The following is a 22,548-nucleotide window of genomic DNA, read 5'->3' as shown; positions in this document are numbered from 1 at the left end:
CTCGGAGAGTTGCTGAACCTGCCCAAAAGATGGCATCATCAACATGGCCAGCTGCCCTGGGTACTAAACAGCAGGAGAAGGCCCTTCCCTCTGCACCAGAAGGGAGGGCAGAAGATGTCCCAAGCCACCCCTGACCTCCTGCTGCTACAGCAAAGAGGTCACTTCAAAGAGCTGCCCGAAGGACTGTCAGAAATTTTAGTCCATGTCACCCAGACACAGCATGTGTCCCCCACCCCCATGGCAGTGCAGGGACAGCCTGCCAGGCCAAACAGCAGTGCCAGTGTGTGGGACCAGGCTCTCCCTCCCAAGCAACCTCCCCAGGCCCCTGCTCAGACCTGGCAGGGACTGGCAGGGGCAGGAGGAGCGCTCTCCCACAGCGCCTCCCACGCAGCCCTGCTCTGACAGCCAACCTACCCCATTGGTGCTGCCCTTGCGGTTGATGTCTTGCAGCACAGCCTTGTCCAGGCCCAGCTTCAGGCTGGCCTTGTCAAACATCTCCCGCTCATAGGAGTTCCTGGTGATGAGGCGATAGACTTTGACCGCCTTGCTCTGCCCGATCCGGTGGCAGCGAGCTTGAGCCTGGGAGTGCAGAGAGGACAGCGCCAAGGACAGTGAGCCCAGCAGGATGGGGACCTGCCTTCTGGCACCCTGCACCAGCACCCACCACTCACCCACCTGAGGCACAGCTGCTTCCCACCCACCAGACCACCCTCACCCAGTGCCTGCGGGTGACCTGGCAGGGCTCTGCTGGGTGTGCTGGTTAGTGCCAGGCCTGCGGGGTTGTGGAGCAGGAATCAGAGCCCCCTGCACCGTGGCAAGGACATGGGGCTCAGGTTGGAGCCTTGGCTCTCTGCAGGTAGAGGCACCCAGCAAGACACCCCCTCCAACACCAGGTATGGACAAAGTATTCCCTGCTCTGTGGCCCACCTGTGCTTTTAGAGTCACACCACCACCTCTGCCATGACACGTCCCCTCCAGCTGCTCTCCCGTGCCCAGTTCAGCTGACGCTGATGCCCTTTCCTCCCTGGCTGTCACCAGGGATGTTGCCCGTGCTGCAGGAGCTCCAGCAGCCTGGCCCCTTACCTGGAGGTCGTTCTGTGGGTTCCAGTCGGAATCAAAGATGATGCAGGTGTCTGCAGCAGTCAGGTTGATGCCCAGCCCGCCCGCCCGCGTGCACAGGAGGAAGACGAAGCGATCCGAGTCGGGTTTGCAGAAGCGGTCGATGGCAGCTTGGCGCAGGTTCCCACGCACCCGCCCGTCAATGCGCTCATAGGTGTATCTGCTCCAGGAGAGGAGAGGGTCTGACCTGCCTGTGCCTTACAAAACCCTTCTTGCTCCATCCCCTGGGCTGTGTGTGGGCAGCCAGGAATTCCTGTGCAGGACCTGTGCGCAGGGGGAGGCTCAGGCCCCAGCAGCCTGTGTGCACTGTGGTTGTTCCCAAAACTCCATCCCTCTAATGATGGCAAAATCATCACGACCCCCTACACAGTGGGTGGTGATGGGGCTCAACAGAACCAGGGCCAAGGGAAGGGCCTATTTCCAGTTGGTCAATCCCAGGACTAGCCCTGGGCAATGCAGTATGGACAGGTCAGAGTTGCCCAGCTTTGGGGGGATCTGCACCCATTAGTCATAGCCTGCAACTTGGATCCCTTGGTACATGGGCAGTGAACAGCCAGATCCCCACCCTGGGCCATTTCCACTCTGTGTCTGCAGTGCAGGGCCAGGGTGACATGGAGGAGGTGTGGTGAGAGCTGAAGCCTGTACTAACCGCCTCTGGATGAGATAGTCCTCCAGGATGTCCAGGCAGCGCACCATCTGGGAGAAGATGAGCACCTTGTGCCCACCAGCGATCAGTTTGGGCAGCAGCTTATCAATGAGCACCAGCTTCCCAGCTGCCTGGATCATTGCCTGCAGCTGGAAGTCTGGTGCCTCCGGGCTGTGTGTTTTACGGAAGTCTTCCAGGATCTTCTCCTCTGCCCCTGCCAGGTGAGAGGGACATGAGTGAGGCTGGCAGTGCAGCTGCCCTCAGCCTCCCATCCAGGGCAACAGCAAGGCACCATGCAAGGAAAAGAACCCGTGCAGCCAATTAGATCTAGGGAGGCTGGCTAGAGACTTCCAGAAGACCCCTCCACTCCTGTGACTTTACTCCTTCTTTAGGGCCTGCACCAGCTTTTGGCAGAACAAGCCAGACTGGAATGCTGGAGAGGGTCCCACTGCAGAACATCCCCCAAGCACAACAAGCCTCTCAAGACCCTGAGGTGCCCTCCAGCAAGCAGCACTTGTGGAAAGCTGGGCTGCCCATGAAGGCAACAAGGCAGATCTCTGCATCCTGTGCTGGTCCAGGGTGCACAACCACACCAGCAGGCGGTAGCACGGGGGCTGAGCTGGCTCCCCAGGCTGGGTGGGCTCTGCGGGCAGTGACCAGTAAATGCTGCAGTGACATCTGTCCCCCCCACACCTCCTGTGCAGAGCCCTCACCGTTGATGAGATATGGGTGATTGCAGCACTTCCGAAGCTCCATCATGGTGTTGATGAGGTTGGGCATATTGTGCTGGTTGGCACCCTTGGAGAGGAAGGAGAAGTTCTTCTCCAGGATGGCCCGATAGTATTTCTTCTGAATATTGGTCAGCTCAACCTCAATGATGGTCTCCTGCTTGGGTGCCAGATTCTTCTCTACATCATCCTTCAGCCGTCGCAGCATCATGGGCTTCAGGATGGACTGCAATTTCTTCACCTGCCAAAGCAAGCACAGAGATTCACTGCCCCCCTGCACAGCAAGCACCCAGTGACACCAGTGGAGAGGCCTGCAATGCTAGAGCCTCCTCAGGCTGGAAACCAACGACCCTCATGCAGCTACTTTGCTGACAGCCAGGACGACTTCAGGGCCTGGCTTCCTTAGGGCAGGTATGTGACTGACCAGCCCTGAGCCATCAACTCCACATGATTCTGCTGCTGGCAGCCTTGGGTAAAGGTGTCTGCTGCAGGAGCAGAACCAAGAGCTTTGGTAGCAGCTGAGATGACAGTTGCTCCATGTGCCCGTACCTGCTCCCTCAGAATCACAGGATCATGAAAGGTTAGGGTTGGAAGGGACCTTAAAGATCATCTAGATCAAATAACCATCTTTGTGCAATCTTCACTTAAGCCAGACATTCAAATGGCAGCAACACAGCCCAGGAAACTGAGCTACAAGGGAACTTGGGAGGACATCTCTCCAGGGGAACCTGACAAGGGTGGCTGACATGTGGAGTTACTGATCTCCTCACTCCCCCTACACTTCTGCTGGACACACCAGGTGGGAAAGCTGGGTGAGCTGTGCTGCCCAGGCATGCATGGGGCAGCAGGGAGCTAGGTGGGGAGCAGACTGGGCACAGGCTGCTTTCCTCTCTCCAAAGCAGTGTTGGGGGCTCAGTACAACTTTGCTTCTCCCAGCATGAGGAATCCTGTTCACTTCCATGAAGCACATGTCTGACTGTGTGCCTGGCTTGGTAACCATGTGTCCCAAGTGGTCTCTGCTAAGTCACCAGCATCACTCCTCTAGGTACCTGCTCCTCTGTCTTCAGGTCTCCAAACTCCTCCAGAAAGGCTGTCTCTGACGGGAACTGCTGTGGCTCCAGGAAATTCAGGAGGCTGAAGAGCTCTTCCACTGAGTTCTGCAGAGGGGTCCCAGTCAGCAGCACCTTGTGCTCCTGGGTATACACAGAAAACAGGCTGAAACCCACAGGCTGGGTCCAAGGGGTCCGGCAGGGCTCCTTCCAGCCTCAGGAGCATTCTGGGTGGTCTGGGGACACACGCACACTCCCTGAACAGCTCCTGTGGCCATAGTGCCACCCTGACCCAGTCACTGCCACCCAACACCTCCTTGTGGCTCCCAGGACACTTCCCTGGATGTGTCCCAGTCCAGCTCTGTGCAGCCACAACAGCCAAATCCCCCGGCTTCAGCCCTGCCCTGGCACCAGATAGGGACACTGGCAGAGCCCAAGCCTCCGTGGACCTGGGGGCAGGATGTCCCCTTCAGGGCTTGGGTAGAGCCAAAGAGAACATGGCCCAAAGCCACACAGTACTGAGGGGCATCAGGGACCTGCTGCAGGGCCGCTGTGAGCAGGGTGCTCCAGAATCAGCAGGGACAGCAGGGCTGTGTCAGGTGCACACTGGGAACAAGGAGGAGCTTTTATTAGAGGTTCACCTAAAGAGACAGGGGTCCAGACAAGCCCCCCAGGCCCCAAGGATGTGAGGAGCAGGTGACCTCTCAAGGAGGACACACTCCCTTCCATGTGCTGACATCACAGGCTCTGGCTTCAGGCACCACCAGGTGCTGCCTCCCGGGTGCTCCAGCTGCTCTGTCCTGGCAGAGCCAAGGACTCCCTCACTGCTCAGGCTACTCCTCCTGGCCAACCTAATGCAGAGAATGTCCCCAGCAGTCACTGGCTAGAAGAAAAGGGCAATGGGAGGCTTCCAAATGCAGCCTTGTACAAAGGAAGGTGATGGTCATGAAGGTGGCCAGCAGCAATCCTGCTTTGCCCAGGCTGCTCACAACCCTACAGGGACCTGCTCCAGACACGAGGTCATGAGGACACAGCAGGGTCTTTGGGAACTGCAGACATGACAATAATAATTTCTGAGGCCTGACCCAGTGACAGGCAAGTGTGATGGAAGCTGAGATGGGCTGGGAGATCCCACAGGCAGCAGCACTGCCTCTCCCAGGCTGGGAAGGAGCCAGACATCCAAAGTCCTTTGTCAGAGCAACTCATTGATCCCCTTCTCAATACACACAGTCCTGCAGCCCATCCCTGGCACAGACTGGTCCCATATTACCAGAGCAGTAGGAAACCAGCTGGACTCCTGCAGCCCTGCTCCTCACAGGGCATGAGGCACAGCTCAGCCAGGGGACACTGTGCGTGGTGGGTCAGCAGCTCCTCTGGTGCTGCAGTAGCCTGAGCTGGGCTGCAAGGCTGGGCAAGGGGAAGGCACAGGGGGACCTGACCTGCTCTGGGCTAATATTCCACTTCAATAAAAAGGAGTTTGTGAAGCTGAAGGGCACCAGTGTCCCACCCATCTAAGGGCCCCCATCGCTGGCACTGCTTTCCTGATGGGTACTGGATTGTTTTCCCTCTGACAAGGAGTTCTCAACCCCGGCACTAGGCCTGAACATCTGGCAGTGTGGCATCTGATTGTCAGGCATGACCATTTCTGCCCACCCTGCTCTCCTGTGAACCTGGGCTGGACATGCTCACCAGGGCCATGAGCTTCAGCCCCTCCAGCAGTTTGCAGTTCCTGTTCTTCAGGCGATGTGCCTCATCAATGACCACGCAGCGCCACTGGATCTTCTTCAGCTCTGGGCAGTCAGCAAGGATCATCTCAAAGGTGGTGATAACCACCTGGAACTTGAAGATCCCTGGCAGAGGGTTACCCTAGGGAGACATAAACCACATGCAGCGCTTGACTCCTGCAGGGTGGCAGGACACTGTCAGACATCCTGACAATACATTAGTGTTAGTATCTGGCTCCTAGCTGAGGTTTTCCCAGATTCCTCTCTCTCAAGCAGTGGGCAGGTTGGTACAATCCTCCCTGCTGTCTGCATCTCTCCAAACCAGACACTGCTTCAGGGTAGACAAACAGGCCTGGACAAGAACTGTGGTTGGGGTACTGCTGCCTCTTGCCCTTTCTGCATGAGTTGGGCCTGTTCTTCACTCACGCACAGTGCATGAGCCCATACCAGCAATGGGGTCTTAAAAGTTCACTTTTCCCTTTCCAGATGAACCACAAGCTCCACGTGCAGCTCAGTGCTTCCCAAGTGAAGGAAGCCAGGGTTTGGGGGACACATTCTGGGACCATTATGTGTGTCAGTCACCTGTGAGTCCCTGTACACCATCTCGTACTGCTGGATCATCTGCCTGCTTATCTGGCTGCCGTGGTACACGATGGCGTTCATCTCTGTCCAGGTGCGGAATTCCCTCTCCCAGTTAGTGATGGTGGAGAGAGGTGCGATGATGAGGAAGGGGCCATGGATGCCCATCAGGAATATTTCTGAGAGGAAGGTGATGGACTGGATTGTCTTCCCCAGCCCCATCTCGTCAGCCAAGATGCAATTCTTCCTGCAGAGACAGAGAGGGGCAGGTGAATATGTCTCACGGGGGCAGAAGTCACCAACTCCTTGATGGCACATCAGGCACATCAACTCCACCCACACCTTGCTGACCCTGTCCCTGGGGGTCACTGGTCCAGAGGCCCAAGCCAGTCTGGGTAAGCCACATCATTTTTGCAAGATGATGGACTCAAAGTTAGCATGAAAGATGCTGTCCCCTGGGTCCACAGTACCCAGTGACAGAGGGCCTGCTACAGCAGAGAACATGCATATTCCAGCACTCCTGCCACAGGAATGGGTTACCAGTAGCTTGGCCAATACCAGAAACCAGATGTTATCTTAGACCCATAGCTAAGTTCTGCTATCTCCAAGAGTCATCAGAATTTACAGGGAGAAACATTCCTAAAGACTCAGCTGCAAAGCTAAAACAAACACAGTTTTTCTGGCAGCTGCCTGCCAGCTCCAGCACTGGAAGGTCTGGGTGGCTGCTCTGTCAAGCTCCTGTCTGACAGCTCTGCTCCCCCAGCTCTGCTGCTCCCATGACTGCAGACACCAGGGCTCACTGCCAGCAGGACTCCTCCTGGGAGCACCAGGCTCCAGCTCCTCCTCACCTGTTGTACCAGTTAAAGAGCAGCCAGTTCATTCCCTCCAGCTGATACTCCCGCAGCTGGTTGCTGTTCTTATACTCTCGGGACTTCTCCAGTTTTTGCCAGGACTCAGACGCTGGGCGCTCCTAGTAGGAGAGAGCAGGAGCAAGGTCCATGGTGAGGAAGAGGCTAATGCTCAGTGGGGACAGATCCTGCTTCCAGAGCTACACCCCGGGACAACGCTTGGAACGGTCACTGCCAGCTGATTCATAGCAAGATCTTGGCCTCCAGATCCCAAACTTGGATTCTGCTAACTAACTCATCTGGAGGGGGGCACACGGGGCTTGCACTGCAGGACCTTGGCAAGACACAGATAGCCCTGCCCGCCCAGGGCAGCCAGCTGCCAGCCGAGTACGTTACCTCTGGGTACGTTACCATGTGCTTGATTTCTGGAGGGATTTGGAGGGCTTCAAACTCTTTAATCTTCCCTGGGTCGACATCCTCCTCCAGCTCCCAGGTGCTCTCCTCATAGGGTAGTGAGCACCACTTCACCAGGTAGTGAGTCACCTCCTGCAGCACAGAGATGGGCTCAGAGACAGCACAGGGCTCATGGCTGCTCTGCCCCAGTGGTGGGTCAGGCTGAGACTGAGCAGGTCGGAGGCACAGCCAGCAGCCCTCCACCCAGCCCTGCACCACGGGGTCCCTGGGGACAGGGCTCAGGCTGCACGAGGCTGGGAAGACCTCAGGGTGCTCAGAAATGAAGCCCGATGCACATCGTGGATCTGAGGCTCCTGACAAGCCTCCCTTGTGGGGCAAGCAAGAGCTGCAGCCACTCACCTCCCCAGTGTCAGGGTCCTTGGTGTGAGCCACCTCCAGAATTCTATCTACCTCCACATAGTCTGGGTTGAACAAATCCTCATCAGGCTGCAACAACAAAGAATAAAAAGAGAGGTAAGTTGAAGGTGATTCCAGGGTTAAACAGATGGTGGGCATGAGGAAACAGCTGCAGGACATCTGTCCCCAGGATGCTGCTAGCTGTGTGCAGCACACCAAGTGCCCTGGACATAGGTATGTGACATCTGTCTCTGGGAAGGGAGGATGCAGGAGCCCTGCAGAGGGCAAAGCTCTTCCTTTAGAGCAGCTGTGGGCTCTGTGCTGCCCTTGCTGGGAGGCAGAAACATCCTTTCTAGCCCATATGGCCCCAAGGTATAAAACCCTGAGCTATATGCTCCAGCTTCTGTGCAGTGTCCAGAGCTGTGACTGCCAGAGCACAGAGCCACACACAGCACCTGGTGAACTCCACTCCTCTGTAAGGGATGACACCTCCTTCTCTGTCCCTGCCTCTCTCTCTCCACACCTTCAGGTGAGCAGTTACTAGCAGCATTGGCTCTCAGCTCCCAAGGGAAGGGCTCCTTCTCTGCCAGGGACACCCAGGCAGGAGTGGGCTCCAGACTAGCCACGGCCCTTGGACATACACATGGGCTTGGGAAGGAGAAGAAACAGGCTTCTCTGTTCACAGCTCCCCGAGCCCCAGCTAGTCACAGGAAAGAGCCTTTGCTCCTTGCTAAATTGTTAGTGGTACGCTGTGTTCCAACACATGCTTTTTCTGGGAAAGACCCTAAACAGATTCAGCAGTGAGAAATTTGACACACACCCCCAACTTTCCAAGTACAGTCATGGAGAAATTTTCATAGCCTACTGGCCTGATTTACTTATAAGAAGCAATTTGAGGAGATCCAACAACTATGTCTGGAGCAACAAGAAAAATTGTAGAACACCCTTCATCTTAAACAAGATGAACCTGCTTACAGAGCACAGCAGGCAGGAGCTGCCCTAAGCCCGAGTATTCATAGCTCCCTCTCTCCACAGCATCTCTGCTCTGCTGTGAAACCACCTCCAGCACTGCATGCTGCCCTCCCTCCCACTGAGCAACCCCTGCAGGCTTGGCAGTGCCTGGCAAGTGACATTTGTCACCCTGCCTGTACCTCTGCCAGTGAGGGCACTGTCACTGCCCCTTGGCTCCAGCACCCCCACCTCTCACCCTCGGGTGCTGTGCCCTGTTCATGCCCACCAGGCAGCCTGGACATTGCCATGGGGTCAGTGCAGGGCTCTGGGCAGCTCCCCAGGATCACTGAGCTCCAGCAGAGCTCAGACAAGGCAGGCACTGCTGCACACTGAGCCCTGCCCACTCCAGTTCTGTGTTTTGGCCCTGGAGCTGGCCTTGCCTGGGCAGGGAGGTGCAGAGGCAGTGCTCAGCTCTTGGCCTGCTCAGCCACAACACAAGGTCCAGGAGTGCCATGGCTGGGCCCAGCTGCTTGCAGTGCTCAGCTCTCACCTCTGTAAAAATGTGCTTCATCTGAGCCTGCTTGTTCCGGAAGCGCTTTATCTTCTGGGAGATCCTGGGGTCCTTCTCCAGCTCCTCCAGAGTTGCCCACTTACAGTGGAGGTAGGAGCTACAGAGGGAAAAAAAAACAAACAAATTAAAAAAATGACCCAGAGGCCTTTGGGCCTGATCCCATCCACCAGATAGACCCAGTGACCCAGAGAACAGCAGCCTGTGCCTCGCCATATGAAACCCCACATGGAGGAAGCCACAGCCCAGGTGCAGGGCAGGACTGAGCACTGTGGCCACAGCAGTTTTCCTGCTTCTCATGCTTAGGATGGCTCAGGAGGACAGGGGCAGGGAGGCAGGGATGCTGGGGGTGCACTGGAGGCCAGGGGGAGCAGGCAGCCCTGCATGCACAGGGCCCCCTCTGACACATGGAGCCCCACAACACTGCACGTACAAGTTCCTGTACTTGACGTAGAACTCCTCCATCTCGAACGTCAGGCCTCCAGGATGAGCCTGAAACCAAAGGAAGGAATGGTAGTGAGAGGCAAAGCCTGAGCAGAAACTGGCAGCACCCTCTGTGCTTTGGGTGCAGACTGAGCCCCGTGGATGGTGAGGGCAGCCAGGCCCTTGGTGTGCTGCCTGCCCCAGGGACTGCGATGTGAGCACCAGGGACCCAAACCCCTCCTGGGTATCAGCCCAGGCTTGACACCTCTCCAGAGGCTTTCTGGTGCCCAGAGGAGAGGCATCATCTCAATCCCCATCCCAGAAAGGTGCCAGTCTGGGCAGCACCCTGCAAAGAGCAAGAGCAAGGAATGACAGCACCAGCTGCTGCTATGTCTCATGTCCCTGCTGCATAGGACAGCCAGGTTCCTCCTTTCCTCTGCCCAGGGACCTCCAGCCCCACTGATATCTTTGCCACTCACCTCCTTCTGCACCATCCTGGAGGCAAGGATCTTCTCAATTATATTGGCATCATCCTCAGGAGGCTCCTGGGGACAGGAGAGCAGAGAGTTTTCCTGGCTCCTGGTGTGCCTTGGCCTCTGGCAGCCTCCCAGCCCAGGGCAGCTGCTCCCTCCTCTCCCAGCCCACCCGCAGGGCAGGGAAAGCTGCACTCAGGGAACTCTACTTGGGTGTGAGGGTGCAGGTGCTGCCAGTCCAGCTGCACTCACCCTCTGCTTGTGTGCCCAGACCATTAAGGCCACAGCACTGTTGTGTTTTGATGTGCAGGTCCTTCTAGCTCACTCAGGGCAGCCAGAAACAGAGCAAGTCTCCCAGAAAAAAGGAGGGAGCTTGGGTGTTTCTGCCCCGAGCCTCAAGGAAGGAAATAAGTGCACATCTCCTGCTCCCAAACACTCTCCATGACAGATCTCTGACTTGCCTTGGCACTTATACAACCCTATAGTGCTGGATGGCTCCAAGGCTGCCAGGCCCTGCCACAGGCATCCTCCATCACTGCTGCCTTGTCCATGTCCTGTGTCCACGGACAACAGCACCTCAGCCCCACCACTGTCCACGCAGCTCTTCCTGGAAAGCTCAAACTGCCACCTCCTTCCCTCTAGAGGCTTCAGCTCTGCCATGAGGAAGTCACCCATGAGGCCACAGAAACCTTCTGCTGCCACCCAGGGCCCACTCCCTCAGGCACAGCACACGAACTTTGCTGGAGCTGGTCCCAGCACTGTCCTGCTTCCAGCCTGGAGACAGGAGGCACAGGGCAGGTGGGGAGGTGGAGGCTCTCTCAGATACATGCCATGGCAGGACCAGCCCTGCCAAACACCAAGGGACAAGAGAGCCTGGCTTGTGCCTGTCTGCACTGTGGCAGGGGAGCACAGAAAGATTAAGGACAGAGGACAGGCAGCAAGAACGTGGAGCTGGCTTGAGCATGAGAAATATTAGTTGTGCCCTGGCTGGGAAACAGGCAGCAGAGGAAGAGCAAAGTGCAGAAAAGGAAGGAGCAGGACTCTGTTGATCTCTCTTATTCTCCTTCAGGTGGGTGGAGGCAGTCTGGTCCAAGGCAAAGCAGCCCAGAGATTGTCCCTCTGCAGACTAGAAAGACCACTCCCAGAAAGGCACAGGGCAGGCTGAGGAGGGATAGGCAGCCAGGGCACCCCACACTGCTCACCCAGCAGGGTCTGGGGCAGGCAAAGCTGTGCCCAGGCTGCAGCAGCCCCTGTGCCCCAGCCCTCAGCCCACCAATGCTTCAGCATCCCCTGTGCTATGGGGAAGGACACTGGACCCAGTATGGCAAGACAGAGGTCAGGATGACAGCAGCTCTGCCTGGGCCCCTCAGCTCCAGTCCCATGGCCTGGAGGGGGATTTCTGCCCTATTTGGGGAGCTCTGCCCCATGCCAGGGTAACAGGGCCAAGGGGAGCACACAGAGATGCTCCCACTGCAGCCACTCTCCAGTGCCTGTCACCCCAGGCCCAGGCATCCGCCCTGGCACTGCTGGGCTCCAGCTTGACCCTGGCCACACAGGGTTTGTGTGGACCTGGCTATAGCCCCAGAAGAAGTCAAGATAGAGGAAGAGTTTGACGTGGTAGATGAGGATTGGGTTAGGGATCAGTTGAGTAATCTGGACATCCATAAATCAATGGGTCCGGGTGGAATGCACCCAAGGGTGCTGAGGGAGCTGGTGGAGGTCATTGCTAGGCCACTCTCCATCATCTTCAGTAAGTCATGGGCAACAGGAGAGGTGCCTGAGGACTGGAGGACAGCAAATGTCACTCCAGTCTACAAGAAGGGCAAGAAGGAGGACCCGGGTAACTATAGACCGGTCAGCCTCACCTCCATCCCTGGAAAGGTGATGGAACAACTTGTTCTTGGCACTATCTCCAGGCACATCAAGGACATGGGGGTCATCGAGAGCAGTCAACATGGTTTTATCAAGGGTAAATCATGTTTGACTAACCTCATAGCCTTCTATGAGGAAATTACTAGGTGGATAGATGATGGTAGAGCGGTAGATGTGGTTTATCTTGATTTCAGTAAAGCATTTGACACCGTCTCCCACAGCATCCTTGTAGAAAAGTTGATCAGGTATGGGTTTGGTGACCAGGAAGTGAGGTGGATTAGGAACTGGTTGAAAGGAAGGAGTCAGAGAGTTGTAGTCAATGGGGCAGAATCTGGTTGGAGGTGTGTGACTAGTGGAGTCCCACAGGGGTCGGTACTGGGACCTGTGGAGTCTCCCTCACTGGAGACATTCAAAACCCACCTGGATGAGTTCCTGTGTGATGTACTCTAGGTGACCCTGTTCTGGCAGGGGGGTTGGACTAGATGATCTCTCGAGGTCCCTTCCAGCCCCTAAGATTCTATGATTCTATGATTCTAGAGGGGCACAGTGCTGCCACTGCAGCCACTTCCAGCACCCCACAGCCGGGAGCTCCCAGATTACACAGGCAGGGGGCTGCCAGAGGAGCCCTGCACTGTCCCTGTGAGCTGCTGGGGAATGTAGGGCCAGGATCCAGGGGAAAAGCTGCAAGTCCAGACCATGGGGAGAGCAGCCTGAACCCTCAGCACTCCCATCTTTCCCTGCTTGGTCAGTTCTGACCCTGGGAGCAGCCATGGCCAGGCCTGGTTAAGGCTGCTGGCAGGAGCCTGGAGAAGCCACCCAGCAGAGAGCCTTGCTGCTGTCAGACACCAGCCTTAATAATTCCTCTGGAGCAGGACAAACTGAGATGGAAGGCCAGGACTAAAAGGAGAGCAGGGTGGCAGCATGGACACATGCCAAAGGCAGCCCATTCCCACCTGCTGTTTTGAAAACCTCCCTCAGAGTGCTCACTGCCAGGAGTCTAGCTGGGCCACGGCCCCAGCAGCAGCTGAAGCAGCACTGGCAGCACCTCCCTGGGCACGTGCAGCCCCGTGGGACAGGCAGGGAGCCTCCAGCCAGGCCTTATTTACTGGCCTAACCACAGAGCTGACTAACACCCACAGCAAAGCCTTGTGAAGAGAAGATTAGAGAGGGACACTATGAAAACAATTAGTGACCATTATTAATATCTAGTACTTTTGTTAGGGACCACAGAGAAGGAGTGAGATGCAAAATTAACACACCCAGAGCTGCAGGAAGGAGCTGCCAGTACCCACCAGGAGCCAGTGCTGAAACAGTGGGCAGAGAAGGCAGGGCAGCCAGGCCTGACCTGCAGGGACACTGGTCAGTCCCTGCCAAACTTCCCAGGTCCCACCATGCTGCCCAGTGGGTCAGCTTGGCTGGCAAGTGCCAGGCTGGGCATCTCTACACTCCAAGGCACTGATGGAGAGCAGCAATGTGGGCAGAAAACAATGACCTGGCACCTAAAAAACCCTTGACTGGCAGAGCCAAAACAACACCTAACATTATGGACAGGAGCCAAATGTGGGCACGGGCAATGGGTGGGTCATGCCTTCAGGAACATGTCCAACTACATGACATGTTCCAGAGGCCTTTATCTCCAAGCAGGAGGGGGGACTGTTGGACCTGCATGCCTCGAGCCATCCCTGTGTGCATTCACAGGCCCTGTGAAGCCAGCCTGCCCCCTCCCAGGCAGGCACACTCTCTTCCCATCCTTGTGCTGGGATCCCCCACTTCCTCAAACCTCAGCACTGACATCCTTGGGACACCCTGTGGGAGGCAGCAGGCCCTGATGCCCCCGTCCCACACCCAGCCCTACCTCTGCCTGCCATGCCAGAGTAGAGGCAGAGAGTGCAGAGGTTCGCCCAGCTCCCAGCACGGCTATTGTCTCGCCATCATCATCCACCACCTTGAAATCCAGGTCCTCGTTGTACTTCCTCCTCTTCACTTGCCGTCCTGAGCGACGTTTCTGTGTGTGGGATGAAAGCGGCAGTGATGGAGGAGATGGGCAGACCAAGCACCTCCTCCTTACTTGAGCAGAGAAAGCCCCAGGGCTGCCTGATCGCCAGCCCAGCCCCTGCCCCAGTGGGATGGAGGTGCTGGCAAGAACAGGCAGCTCTTTGAGGTAAAACCACAGTACTGAGGTGTCCATCAAAGCCTGACCCACACAGCCCCAACAGCTGCTCAAGCAGAGAAACCCTGCAGAGACATGCGCAGCTCCTCAGAGTTTCACAGCCTTGAGGGGACAAGCTTCCTTCCCATGCTGTGCTGGGAACAGGGAGCTGCCAGGAGTCATGGAGGAGAGGGAAACTCAAGGTTGAGGGACATGTAGTCCCCAGGGCAGCAGCGTGTACCCAACCCAGGGACACCAGGGGTGGCTCCCCTCCAGGGCCAGGGGCTACCAGCCACACTGCTCAACATGCTCTCTGGTTGCTGCACTCCAGGTCTCAGCTCTTCCCCCCTGAGGGGAGACCTTATTGCCCTCTAGAGCTGCCTGAAAGGAGATTTCATGAAATGGGGTTGGTCTCTTCTCCAATGTACTCAGTGACAGGACAAGAGCAAAAGGCCTCAAGATGCAGCAGGGGAGGTTTAGATTGATAATTAGGAACAATTTCTTTACTGAAAGAGTGGCCAGGCATTGGAACAGGCTGCCCTGTTTAGCTGGCATGGTGGTGTTGGGTTGATGGTTGGACTTGAAGATGTTAGAGGTCTCTTCCAACCTTAATGACTCTGTGATTTCCCCCCTTGGCAGCCAGCCCAGGGCTTTGGACATACCTGGCTGTCAGCTGACTCCGCAGACTCCTCTGGGCTCTGCACTGATGGACTGAGAAGATCCTGATCCAAATCCAAACTGTCCACTGGTATCTCATTTTTCCTCTTCCCCTTCTTTTTTTTCTCCACAGGGGTGTCTTTGCTGCCAAGACAGAGTGACAGTTAATTTGGTCCTAGGGATCCCGGGAGAGAGCCAGCAGGCACACACACAGGGCTCTGCTCCCACTGGATCACCCAGCTAAAGCTCCTGGGGCCTCTCTCAGCTCTGGGGATCCCCCACCACTGATGCTCACAAATCACCATCAAGTGTTTCTCTCCCCAGTTCCAGTACATTGGGATGAAAGGGTCCACCTACCCCAGCCAGGTGTGGGGCAGAGAAGGGCCAGGGGCTTCCCCCAGCCAGGACACAACCCCCCAGGGGCTGCAGGAGATGGGGTTCAGCTCACAGCCAGTCCTCACTGCTCCTTCAGCATGGGGAGCCTGGACACATGAGGTCAGGATGCCCTGGATAGTGGCTCAGGGGTAGGGAGGGTTTGGGAGGAACCGGGTCAGCCTCTCCTCTCCAGGCAGGATGACCCCTTCCTTGGACCCTGAGGTGCCCACTGTGAAGGTCCTGCACCAGAGTGTAACAGCCTCTGCTGGGGAGACCAAGATGGGGACCTAAGTCCAGTGCAGGCACAAGGAGGATCCCCCTCCTGCCAACCCCAGCAAGCCAGGCCAGTGAGGTGCCAGCTCTGAGCAGAGCACTCGCCAACACATCCTGTTCCAATTAAAAGTCAGGAGTTCAGCAGCTCCAGAGACAACCCATGTGCTGGCACCCTGGGGACAAACCTTCTAGTCCAGTCTGAGAAGCTCTGGCCATCCTGCCCGCTACCTCCCACATGTGCAGCAGAGCCCTGCTAGACCCTGGTAAATCTTCACACAAGCACTGAGGCAGAAGCTGCTTCAGCTCATGGTTTGTCTTCCCTGAGCCACAGCACCGAGTGCCCTGCCCAGGTGGCAGCTGAGCAGATGTCAGCCTCTGCCTCTGGCCAGAGGGAGTTAAGCCCCATGATCGCCACAAAAACAGGAAGGATGCAGGTCCCAAACTCCCACCATGGTGGCCCCTGCTGCCTCCAAGGGCTCTGTGCCACCAGGCAACTCTCCTCCAGGCTCAGGCTGTGGAGGGGATTTGGGCCCTGCTTCCAATGAATCCCAACACCTTCCTGCAAACATCAAGGGTGCAAAGACACAGCCCAGACCCAAGGGATGCTACTGGGATCAGGGTCCCCCGGTTGCCCACGGCACCCAGCACCCACCACAACCTGCCTATGCAAGGGAATGTGCCCAGGAAGTGCCAGGGTAAGAAACAACCACTCCCAGTGTGTCCCACCCTCTGCAAGGAATGCTGCTAAGGGAAAGATGTCCCAGAGCTGGTGCCTGTCCCTGGGCTGAGCAGCATCCCCTTCCTCACCCACAGCCCCACCACCTCCCCTGCCACATCCCAGACCTGCAGAGTGGCAGATGTAGGGCCAGGTTCAAAGCCATGTTGAGGTTTCACCCTTGTTTCATGTGAAAAATTCCTGCTTGCCTGCGACTGGCAAAAAACAAGCAGTTAAAAATCTGCTGTTCTGGCCAAAAATGCCCTGGCCAGGCACCTGCACCTCAGTTAGAGGCCCTGGAAACATGCTGCGAGCGTGGCCTCCACCCAGGCAATAACTCCCAAGATATTGATTTGTAAGTCGCAATTAACAACTGCTTCATTCATGAACCAGTAGTTGGCTATGATTAGAAATAATTTAGAAGAAATTATGACACCATTATCTGCCACTTAGAGGGCTCCCAGCAATCATTTCATCCACACAATGGGTTTCTCCTGCTCGCCTCTCCCTCCCCGCACTGCCAGGCGCCCAGACCGCCTCCCCACTTCTGTCCCAGGCAGTGGGCAGAGGGACACACACAGCCCTGTTCCCTGCAGAGCTTCCACCTTGACACCCACGGGTGTCTCCACCCATGGCTGTTCCTCCTGTGGGTGGGTTTGCTGGTGGCTGAGGCCAAGGCAACAGTTCAAGAAGAGGCTCGAAGAGGGGCTTATGGAGCAGGGGCAGGTGGAAGGAGAACCCAAAGGCTGGACTTGCCAAGCAGCAGAGGTGGCCCTGGGTCCTCCTGGAATATGCAAGTGAGCAGGAGGAAGCACCATGAGCTCAGGCTCTACTGGACAGGGCATCAGGATATCTCAGAGCTTTGTGGCATTCCCAAACTCCCACACATGGTTTCTTCTGGCTGCACAATATATTTCAGAGTTATATTAGGTCTTTTTTGCATGAAGAGACCTCTTCACCAGGGCTCTGCAGGCTGGTCCCCAGCACAGCAAGCCGCACTCCTGGAACCCCCAGGCCCTGCTGCCCCTTTGCAGAAGGGACTGGGATCTCCAGCTCAGCAGCTGGGATTGCCCCACCACAATCTCCATATTTGGCAGAGTCACCTCCCTGCAGCTACCCCTGGGCAGATGACACTGCCAGGGGCTGCTTTCAGCACCCTGTAAAGGCACTGCTGGCAGCAGAGGGACCTGCCAGGAGGGAAAAGAGCTCTTGGACAAGAGCCACAGGTGCCTGCAGAAGCCCAAGCCTCCACAGTCTGCTCTCCCCCAGGTTTCCTGTGCTTTGGTCTGGTTCCAAAGGTCCCACTGGAGGGCTGGACCTCTGTGAACAGCCCACATAGCAGTTTCCTACTGGTGGAGAAAAGGTAGCATCAGGGAAAACTGCTGTCTGTATCCTTCATCCCAGGATCCACCTCGCTGCCCAGTGCTACCTTCACACAGGCTTCACCTTTCCCTGCCTTGTCTGCAGCCCCTCTTCTTCCCTCTCCACCTCCAGCCTCTCCACTGCAGCATTCCTCGGGGTCTTGAGGAGCCCTTCTCTCACCCTCAGCACTGTCTGCTTGATCTGTCCATTCCCACTGCTTGGGCTCACCAGCCCAGGGGTCTTGGCATCTTGGTGTGCAGAGCCCCAGGGTAGAGGAAGACCAGCAGTGACAGCATCACACAGCTCTGGGACCTGCTGGGGACACAGTGCCCTGCTGAGCTCTCTGCCAGCCTGGGGTGGGAGCTTTGCTGGCCCACAGCCTCTCCTGGCAACCACCAGCCCATGTGAACGTCACTAATGGCCTCTCTGGTGCCAACTCCACAGCCATGGCCTCTCCAGGATCCAGCTGCCAGGAAGCTTCAGAGGAGCAGGGCTGGGGAAGACCCAGGACTCAGTCCTCAACCTGCACATGTCCTGTGGGAAGCCACGGTGGGGGGGATGTGGGCAGATCCCACAGACCCTGGGACACCCGTTCTAGTGACCATTTCCAGGAAAGTGTCCTCAAGAAGCTCTACCAAACTTCTGTTTTCTAACAGAGAAATGCTTTGCTGAGAAATTCCCATCCGGCTCCAGTACTAATTCCATTTACAGTAGAAATATATTAATCCTATGGATTATTTACAGCACATGAGGAGGACCCAGACAGGCCTCTTTGTACAGGACTCCCCAAAGCCACTTATTCTCACCAGTCCATGACACTAAAAGAAATTATGTTGGTGCTGTTGAGACTTGCTCTGCTATCTGCACACATTCCCAATTAAAAATAAATCAAAGCTAATAAATTAGAGCATCTGGCCAATCAGCCTGTTGATTAAAAGGATGAGGAACCACTGGAGGTGGTGGCTTTGGGCTGTGCTCAGGCCTCCCTGCTGCTGGCCACAGCTGCCAGCACAGCTCCACAGCAGCAAGGGAGGGACAAGTCCTGCTGCCCAGGAGAGGCAGAGGAGATGCCAGGTGCTCCACCATCCTCCCAGGCCTGAGGGGAGGCAGGCTGCTGGCTCCCAGATGTGTGGGTCCCTCACGTGGACAGACAGCCCAGGGTCAGGTTCCTCTCACTCACACACTCTCTGTCCAGGCCCCAGCACAGGTATGACAGGCCCTCAGTGCCACATCACCACTCTGTCCTGGGGACACCTCCCTATGGTCCCTCTGCACACTCCGGGACACTTGGCACGAAGGCCAGGCCAAGGAGAGACCAAGACTCTTTGGTCGTCTTCTGGATATGGGGTCTTGCAGGTCCTCATCCCCAAATGGGCAACCATGTGTCCTGTCCCTGCATGGCTGGAGAGCTCATCCCAGCCTCCCAAGCAGCTTGTCCAGCAGGAGGAACCTGCACACCTTGCAATGTGGTGGCCCAGCACAGCTCTCAGAGCCAAAGCTCCTGTGAGCCCACAGCCCCATCCACACCAGGCACAGAGACCAGGTCACACCACCACCTACCTGTTCTTCTTGGGTCTTGCTCTGGGGGCAGGCTCAGAGCTGCTCTTCTTCTCTTTAGGCTCCTTGGGGGCTTTGGGTTCCCGAGGTTTCCGAGGCTTCTTGGTCACCTCTCTCTGCTTGGGTTCCTTCGGCTTCTTGGGCTCCTTAGCCTTTTTAGGCTCTTTTGGTTCTTTAGGCTCTCTCCTCCTCTTTGGTTTCACCTCCACAGCTGCTTTGTCTCCCCCTTCCTGCTCTCCCAGATCCTTTTTCTTCCGTTTCTTCTTCACCCCCATGCCTCCACCCCCACTGTCCTGCATCCCGTTCTGGGTGCTCGTCCGCTTCTGGGGGGCCCCGTTGGGCTCCTCCTCTGGGCACTGGCACTGGCCACTTGTGTTCGTGGCTGTCAGTGTCACCTGCTGGGGCACCTCGTCCTGCTCCTTGCTGCTGCCAAAGGGATCCTGCACCTTGCACTCCCAGGCATCCGACATCGGGGAGCGGCTCAGCGCTTTTAAGCTTGGCGGCTGCAGAGAGAGCAGAAAGGTGGGTGAAGCAAATGCCACATGTGGCCACAGCAGGTGCTCCTGGGGGACCTGCAGCCCCAGCCGGGCTCCAATCACCCACCTAGAGCACTGGGGTGATATATGGGGGACTACGGCCAACAGCCACCGCGTGTAGACACAGCCCAAAGGGAAGGAGCCCCCTGCCCACCAAAGGCTGATGGGTCAGAGGGCTTCTGGTTGCCTCCCAGGCCACATGGGTCCAGAGTGGAGGCAGCTGGTCCCTCTGCTGTGCCCCAGGCACAGCCCTGCCTTTGATCACACCCTCCTCACCCCATTCTGCTGAGACCCAAAGTGACTACACACCCAGGCTACCTCCTGCCCATTGCTCAGAGCCAGGGACTGTCCCGGCAGGGCAAGGAGAGGGAATTAGGGATGCCTTGTAGCCTCTGACAGCAAGAAGCAGGGCTCCAGGTCCATTTGGGGCAGAAGATGTGGGCTAGATCAGCACCTTCCCCAGGAGCCACTGAGAGCTGGGGCAGTGCGGCTGAGGCTGGGAAGCTGGTCCTGCAGACTGGTGCTTGGTGGCTGTGCCACAAGACATGGATGAGCCCCTGCCAGGCCTGGAGGAGACAGCGCCTTAAAGGGAAGCTGTGGAGTGGCTGGTGAACGGCCCAGGCAGTGTCACACCTGTGGGGACGGTGGCAGTGCTCGCACCAGCACCCCATGCCCACAGCTGCCCCAGGCCAGGGCTGCTGGTTCCTTCATAAGTCACTTCCCTGGTGCTGAGGTGCCAGAGCCTCCATCAGCAATGCCCAGCCCCACGGACCCCCAGAGCCACCCAGCTCCTCACACACCCCAGAGCTGTGGGAGAGAATGTAAATATTTACATCCTACAGGCTGAGGATCAGACTCTGGGGTGGTCTAGGTGCAGGGTACTCTGTGTGCTCAGATTTCTGATTTAGATTAGATGGAAGCATTAAGTGAAACAGGCTGTAAGGGGGAAAAGAGTCCCAGTGCCCCTGCAGCCACCCACGAGTGGAGCTGGCACACCTGGCAGGCTGCACTGGCATTGCAGCCACCTCCAACACTCTGCCCTGGCCCCAGCTGCCAACCTGCTCCAGCCAGCTGGGACAGGGACAGCAACCATCCCACCACATGGACAAGCCATCAAAGTGCACCCCAGCAATTAAGGGGAACCTCCTCTGGGCCAGGAGAAAATCAGCTGCTGCCTCAGAGCCCACAGGCTGAGCACCAGGATCAGTTCCAGCCTTTGCATTCCTCAGATCTTGCAAGCTGGGGATCAGCCGGAACAGTTTACTGGATTAGCTACAAAGCTCACAGACCCCCAAGAGCCTGGATCTCCTTTTGCTTCTGTGCTGAACAGCAGCCAAATGCAGACACCAGATGGAAAGCAAATCTTCAGCATCCTTGCCCAGCAGGAGGGTGAACTACTCCTTCCCAGCCACAGCTTGTAGTCCTGAGTCTTACAAGTGGCAGACCCCCCAAGGAGCAGCAGGTCTGGGTACCTCAACTCTGGTGCTGTTCAAGAGCACGTGATGTCACCTACCCTGCCCGAGAGGGGACACTGTGTTCCCTGGCTCACCCACAGGGCTGGACCAGGACTGGGCTGGGAGTGGTGCTGAGTGCCTGGAGCAGCTCTGTCCCCAACAGCTGTGCCTGGAGGAGCTGAGCCACAAAAGGAGGCCTGGGGATGTAGGCCCCTCTTGTTGGGTACATCAGCAATTCCCAGTAAACCAGCATGGATCAGGGAGTGCTGAAACTACCTAATGATTTCTACCACCATACACCAGCCAAGTGGTCCAAAGCCTCCCTCTACCCCATCTGCTGTCTGCACCTACAGCTCCAGCTCAGGCTGTGGAGCCCAGGCAGGTCCCACTCCTCACTAGCATGTGCATGGTTCAGCATTTTCATGTGGGACAGGCTGGCAGAGCTGTGGGGAGAGAGGCCCCACACCACACCCCCGTGTGGGGTCTGCCTCCTGCTTGCATTGTGCTGCTCAGGGAGATCACAAAGTGCATTTTGGTGATTGCTGATGAGGACCTGCCACAAGCCCTGCTGCAACAGAAAGTTGAACACTTAATAGAGACAACCAGAAGCTGCCAGGTTTGTGAAAACTCAAGCAATCCTTCTGCTCCTCCTGCATCAACCCCTGGTTGCCAATAGCCTCTCCAACCTCTAGATAAGCCCACCATGGCGTGAGCACAGACGTGTCCACCCCAGCACACCTCCCAGGCAGCACTGCAGGCCCCCATGCCCATGCTTTGCCATGGGATGCTCTGTGGCCACCAGACGTCACCATGTTCAGGAAGCAGTGTTGGTACCAGGAAGCAGCACTTGCCTCCAGCTGGAGCAGACAGGAGCTTCACAGGCCCTGCCATGAAAGCGCCATCAAACACCAGCCTGTGGGACCAAGCAGCTCATGGCCAGGGCCTGCACAGGCAGCAGAAGCACCGAGGGGCAGGGGAACCAGGCCTCTCCACATCAACAACTGTAGCCAAGGTACTGCCAGCCCCAGAAACCCTTCTGCACCCGTGGCTGCTTTGTCTTGAAGGGACCGGCTCCATGTCACACTCCTACAAGTCCCCAGCAAGCTCCTGCCATCCACACAGGACTGTGCTGCCAAGGACAAATCTACAGTCAGGGTTCAACACTTTGCTGTGAGCCAGGGAATGGGCTTTTCCTACTTCCCCTTGATGAGGTTCAGTTTTTCCTGGCTTCTGGTCAACAGGAACAGCCTGAGAAAGCAGTGCCAGTGAGAGTTCAATACTTTGCTGTGAGCCAGGGAATGGGCTTTTCCTACTTCCCCTTGATGAGGTTCAGTTTTTCCTGGCTTCTGGTCAACAGGAACAGCCTGAGAAAGCAGTGCCAGTGTTATCTCTGCTCTCTGCTCCTGGGGCAGCCTGGCCAGCCCTTTGCAGCAGGCAGGAGCTCACTGGACCCTCACAGCTGGTGCCAGAGCATCAGCTGCTGCTTCTGTGCCACAGGGAACCACCACCTCTGCTTCCAAAGGGTGAGGGGCTGAGAGGCCCATGTCACACTGATAGAGACAGAGCACCACAGGAAGCTCTGCAGCAGCATCAGCCTCCAGCCTGAGTGGCCTGAGACATGTCTCCACAAGCCATCAGGCTGCCCCTGGCTTTGCCCAGGCTCTCAGCCACCACGTCTGC

At 56.9% G+C, this 22,548-nt stretch overlaps 1 protein-coding gene across 1 annotated transcript in view; it reads right to left on the bottom strand.

The window, feature by feature from the left end:
- Positions 1–21,276, bottom strand: part of LOC104386979 (chromodomain-helicase-DNA-binding protein 6-like) — a 49,335-nt gene extending 28,059 nt beyond the window's left edge. The window contains 18 exon segments of the mRNA XM_009995661.1: positions 1–18; positions 390–579; positions 1,084–1,279; positions 1,769–1,979; positions 2,479–2,734; positions 3,543–3,686; positions 5,232–5,408; positions 5,849–6,092; positions 6,694–6,815; positions 7,105–7,239; positions 7,507–7,593; positions 9,005–9,122; positions 9,456–9,514; positions 9,925–9,990; positions 13,646–13,795; positions 14,602–14,740; positions 18,882–19,381; positions 21,265–21,276. The exon segment at positions 1–18 is cut by the window's left edge and continues 149 nt beyond it. Of these exon segments, the coding sequence (XP_009993963.1) occupies positions 1–18; positions 390–579; positions 1,084–1,279; positions 1,769–1,979; positions 2,479–2,734; positions 3,543–3,686; positions 5,232–5,408; positions 5,849–6,092; positions 6,694–6,815; positions 7,105–7,239; positions 7,507–7,593; positions 9,005–9,122; positions 9,456–9,514; positions 9,925–9,990; positions 13,646–13,795; positions 14,602–14,740; positions 18,882–19,381; positions 21,265–21,276 (2,824 nt within the window).
- Between the last annotated feature and the right edge of the window lie 1,272 nt (positions 21,277–22,548).

Source organism: Chaetura pelagica, unplaced genomic scaffold (genome assembly GCF_000747805.2).
Source record: "Chaetura pelagica isolate M959 unplaced genomic scaffold, ChaPel_1.0 scaffold874, whole genome shotgun sequence".
Lineage (NCBI taxonomy): Eukaryota > Metazoa > Chordata > Aves > Apodiformes > Apodidae > Chaetura > Chaetura pelagica.
The sequence above is the reverse complement of the archived record's forward strand: the minus strand, read 5'-3'. Positions and strand labels throughout refer to the sequence as shown.